This window comes from Hyperolius riggenbachi, chromosome 7, assembly GCF_040937935.1.
Source record: "Hyperolius riggenbachi isolate aHypRig1 chromosome 7, aHypRig1.pri, whole genome shotgun sequence".
Lineage (NCBI taxonomy): Eukaryota > Metazoa > Chordata > Amphibia > Anura > Hyperoliidae > Hyperolius > Hyperolius riggenbachi.
Genome location: NC_090652.1, coordinates 8,850,767 through 8,856,076, shown reverse-complemented (window position 1 = coordinate 8,856,076; position 5,310 = coordinate 8,850,767). Strand labels below are relative to the sequence as shown.

General features: G+C 46.9%; 1 protein-coding gene across 1 annotated transcript; it reads right to left on the bottom strand.

Annotated features, from left to right (window-relative positions):
- Positions 1-3,050: 3,050 nt before the first annotated feature.
- LOC137525361 (dexamethasone-induced Ras-related protein 1-like) lies at positions 3,051-4,970 on the bottom strand. The gene is made up of 2 exons (XM_068246422.1): positions 4,633-4,970; positions 3,051-4,108 (listed from the first exon to the last, which is right to left on the bottom strand). The coding sequence occupies exons 1-2, from the start codon at positions 4,901-4,903 to the stop codon at positions 3,579-3,581; spliced, it is 801 nt and encodes a 266-aa protein (XP_068102523.1). The 5' UTR covers positions 4,904-4,970; the 3' UTR covers positions 3,051-3,578.
- Between the last annotated feature and the right edge of the window lie 340 nt (positions 4,971-5,310).

The following is a 5,310-nucleotide window of genomic DNA, read 5'->3' as shown; positions in this document are numbered from 1 at the left end:
AGTCATCAGATTTGACCCACAGCTGGTTTCCCCACTTTGCATTATGTTTGGCCCGCTCTAGACTATCAGGTAAGTTATATTAGAGGTAGAGCCCTCGATCACCATGGAAGCCATATGGAGGAGGGAGGGGGTGCATTAGACACCAGGGAACTGTATAGGGGAGGGGCCACTAGACACCAGGGAACTGTATAGGGGAGGGAGGGGGCTAGTAGACACCAGGGAACTGTATAGGGGTGGGGCCACTAGACACCAGGGAACTGTATAGGGGAGGGGCCACTAGACACCAGGGAACTGTATAGGAGAGGGAGGGGGCTAGTAGACACCAGGGAACTGTATAGGGGTGGGGCCACTAGACACCAGGGAACTGTATAGGGGAGGGAGGGGGCAACTAGACACCAGGGAACTGTATAGGGGAGGGAGGGGGCCAGTAGACACCAGGGAACTATATAGGGTAGGAGGGAGGTCAATAGACACCAGAGAACTGTATGTATAGGGGAGGGAGGTGGCTACTAGACACCAGGGAACAGTATAGGGGAGGGAGGGGTCACTAGACACCAGGGAACTATATAGGGGAGGAAGGAGACCACTAGACACCAGGGAACTGCATAGGGGAGGCATCCACTAGACACCAGGGAACTGTATAGGAGAGGCGGCCACTAGACACCAGGGAACTGTATAGGAGAGGCGGCCACTAGACACCAGGGAACTGTATAGGAGAGGCGGCCACTAGACAACAGGGAACTATATAGGGAGGAGGGGGTGCATTAGACACCAGGGAACTGTATAAGGGAGGGAGGAAGATCACTAGACACCAGGGAACTGTATAGGGGAGGGAGGGGGACACTAGGGAACTGTATACTGGAGAGGGGCACTAGACAACAGGGAACTGTATAGAGGAGGGGTCCACTAGACACCAGGGAATTGTATAGGGGAGGGAGCCACTAGACACCAGGGAATTGTATAGGGGAGGGTCACTAGACACTAGGGAACTGTATATGGGAGGGGGCACTAGATACCAGGGAACTCTATAGGGGAAAGGGGGGGGGCCTAGACACCAGGGAACTGTATTTCTTTATATTGTAAGCTCATAAGGGCAGGGCTCTCACCCCTTTGTGTCTTGAAAATTGTTATACATTTTTTTTGTTTTACTTTTGTCACTGTCATTACCAGCTCTGTATTTTGTGTATTAGTGTACACCATTGTCTGTATTCTGTACCCCATGTTTGTTTCTTACTTTGTACAGCGCCACAGAATATATTGGCGCTTTAAGTGAGGGAGGAGGCTACTAGACGTTGAGGTTGGCCTGTGACTTGGTCCCAGTGTTCAGTTTCGTCCCACTTTGTATTTGAGTTTGACACCCCTGATCTACATGATGTTTCACTCAGGATATCTGTTATTTGGTTCAATATGTCCCGGAGTCAGAAGGGTTAATCCACAGATGTGACATCATAGCAGCTGTAACGCTCTGGCTGCGAACACTGGCAAATGATTCCACATTACTAACCCTTTCACAGCCCTGGAAAACTGATGCTTATTGTATGGTAATCTTATGCTTAAATTGTTCATAAAGAAAACCTAAACAACCTCCCCCCCCCCCCCCCCCCCAAAGTCACGCAACAGGCTTAGGACAGCTGCAGGGGGCAGGTAGAAGCCCCAGGTAAGTTTAAACTTGTTTTTTGGCTTCAGGTTCACTTTAATTTGGACCCCCCTCTCCCCCCCCCCTTCTTCTAAAGCAATATTGCATATTTTACTTTCTTCTTTTGGATACAGTAATATCTTCAGCTAACATGTACAGTATAGCTTGTTACAATGTGCTTGTGCTGATAGTAAACCAGCCATGGCATGTGCGGATCTCTGCTTTAGTCATGCTCTTTTGAAAGAGTTTCACCATTTCGATGCCAATGGCTGACCAATTTCACCTCCACCATGTAGTATGATGGCCGACAGATTTTAAAATGCCACGAGCAGATTGTGTAGGGAAGCTCCTATACTACATGGAGGTAGTAAAATTGGTCTGTGATTGGCCAATCAAGATTGGATGTGTGTATGCACTTTAAGGCACTACGCGGCTATTTAAGTGCTGATCACATCTGTAGACACTGAACAGGGCTGCTGACAGGCTTAGGATTAGAAGTGTGAATGTTAAAAATGGCCACGAGAGGTAGACAGTAGAATAGGTAGCAGGTAGCTTTACCAATATTCTTCCATCACTTACCGTAACCAAACTCGCACATTACCCCTTCCCTTGCCTAACACTAACCCCCTCCCCAACGCTCTGCATAGCGGCAATGGCCAAGCCGAAATTGATTCATTCGGCTGACATATCTTTGTAATGTAAACAATGGCAGAGATAAGCTTGTATGTATAAAACAGGAATTAAAAATCAGTAATGCAAGTACAATATACAGTATTACTGATCAGATCCTCATCTGAATAACCAGATGTGTCACTAGATGAGTAAGGAGTCTGCCTCATCTTTCTCTCAACAATTCTAGCAGTTCAAGCACCCCTAATGCATGCTGGGACGTCTAGAGCATCAAAAGAGAAATACGTGCATTATAGCGTACCCCAGGTGACATGATGAGATAGACATGTGTATGTACTGTGCCAAGCACGCAAATAACTAGGCTGCGTTAGCCTTCTCTTACTGCCTGAAAGGGTTAAACATGCAGGTAGGCAAGAGAGTTTCTCTCCAGTCTGACTATAACATAACCCAAACTGAGAAGGGAATTACAGCCATAAAAAAAAAAGTGCCTAGGAGAGATCTGCTTCTGAGTGCAGGGAATAGAAAAAAAAAAGTTTATATTTTAATTCTGTGACTGACAAGACGACTGTCATTGAGCAGAGACAATAAACCATTAACTCTACTTTAAGTTTTTAAACAAAATAACTGATATAGCTTAAAAAAAAATGTGGGGGAGTAGTGGGATACATACAATTGTTTCTCTCATCGGATTATTTTCACCTCTGGTTCACTTAATATTTTATAAGTTCTTAGTAATTTTTCCACTTTGGCAACATTTGTAGCCCTCCAAAAACCAACACACATGTAGAAGTATAAATTTTGTTTATTTTTGTAAAAAAATATACAGACATTAGCATTAAATGTCTGACCAGTTATAAACAAGATAAATTTGTTCAGTGTACAGTAGTCTGAGAGTTGTGCCCAGGGCACTGTGTAAACAAAGTTCATATCACAGTTCTCCTGCAGTCTACACAATCTGCACCTCCCCATCAGTCCAGTTTGTAAAGCGACAGGGGAGGGCGGAGAGACGTCCAACTCTGAGGACTCTCACTTTTTTCTTGTAAGTCCACGTTCAACCCGTTGCCTGACCATTCCAAGTTCTCACAACTTAAGACAGATTGGATGTCACACTGTCCAACAAACACCAGTTCCCCAAGGTTGGCCTCAGGTTTCCACGACAGCCTCGAGGCTCCGACTAACCGGCAGAAGGCATGGCGGGCCAAGTAATCCCCGCTACGGACATGCCTCCTTCGACTTTGAGCTTCAAAACGCCCTGACCGTTTCTCTATGTATATATTTATAAAGCCTGGATGGCAACGTACAAGATGACCCCTTAGCTGATAACACATCTCTCCTTGTCTTTACTTTGGCCACCTCCAATGGCTTTCTCTCTAATGTACATTAGGTCACTGTGGATGCTGGGTCTACGGGCAAAGGGTGCCAGAATGCCATAGGCGTCTCCATCCTCCTTGATTTTCTTGCCCTTGAAGGACTTTTTGTGCAGGATCTCACAGTACTGGATGGAGACTTTGCGGTGGAGGTCAGGGCTCATCTCACTAGGTAGTTTAGCCATGGTAAACAGAGCCTGGAACATCTCATCTAGTTGGGTATTCTTCTTGGCTGACACCTCAAAGTAACAACAGTTATTGTCCTCTCCAACCAGCTGCTCAATCTCATGCGGCTGGACCTCTCGGTAGAAATCCCGGTCCGCCTTGTTGCCACATATTACCAGGGGCACCTCAAAGTTCTCCTTGGTCTTGTTCTTCAGGCAGGACTTTGTCTCAATAATCTGCTGTTTCAGTCGTTGGACCTCCTCAAAGGAATCACGGTTGTCCAGACTGAAGACCAAGATGAATACGTCTCCTGGAGGACAGAAGGAAAAGATCAGATTAGAATGCTTCATTACCAAAAATAGTCTTTTATATCTTAGCATATTTAAACCACCATTCTCCCTTTGCCTAGAGAAGAACTACAAGCCAGACTCCTTGCTCGACCTACAACACTGATCTCTGCTTTGCTCATCAATTAACCCTTTAAGTCTATTTTCTTTCATTATAAATCCTGGCAGTGACAGTAAATCAGCCTCTCTGGGTATATCAAAGGCTGAGACATTACTAGAAGCGAATAAAGCTGATCTACGAGAACTTCAAATAGGGCTGCAGATTATCATTCAAGCCTGGCACACACATTCAATCTCTATTGGCCGATTTTTCCACTTCTATGTAGTGGAAGGTCCATCAGATTTTTAATGCTTTGATCAAATTGTGTGGGTAAGCCCTCAAAGTACAGGGAACTGGTAAAATCGGCCAATTAAGATTGGATGGGTGTATGTCCCATTAATAATTCAGTTATAGAGCTAAGCACCGTGTTTGGGTCTGGACACTCACCAGTTAGGATGGAGAGCCTCCGCATGGCCGGGAAGGGGTGGTTGCCCGAGGTGTCCAGTATATCCAGCTGGTAGACCTCCCCTCGGATGCTGTAGAACTTGCGGTGGAAGTTCTCCACGGTCGGGGTGTATTGCTCCTCGAAGCGTCCGCTGAGGAATCGGGTGACGATGGAGGTCTTGCCCACCTTAGAGGAGCCCAGGACCACCATGCGGTAGCAGTTCTTGGCGGGGATGTTGAGCTCTTGCTCGCTGGGACACATCTTCTTGATCATTATCTGGCAGCTGCTGTGCGGCGGGGCTAGGCGGAGAGCTGCAGAAATAACGCGGCGTCTATGCGGAGAAACTGCTCTGCTTCCAGCGCCTGCAGATCCGCCTTATATAGAGGCACGGGACAGGCCGGCCCCGCCCACAGCACGACACGCCCCCAGCAGCTCTGCCTCTAGCTGGCCAATGTGTGTCTATCTCTGCTAAGACTGCTATGGGTGCTGCATGTACTGTGTGTGTGTGTGCAGTGCCTGATTGTATGCCTCTAGCTGGACGCTGTGTCTATCTGCCATGCCTGCTGCATGCACTGTATGTACTCTGTGTGTATGTGTGTGCAGTGTCTGATTACATGTATGTATGTGTGCAGTGCCTGATTATATGCCTCTAGCTGGACGCTGTGTCTATCTGCCATGCC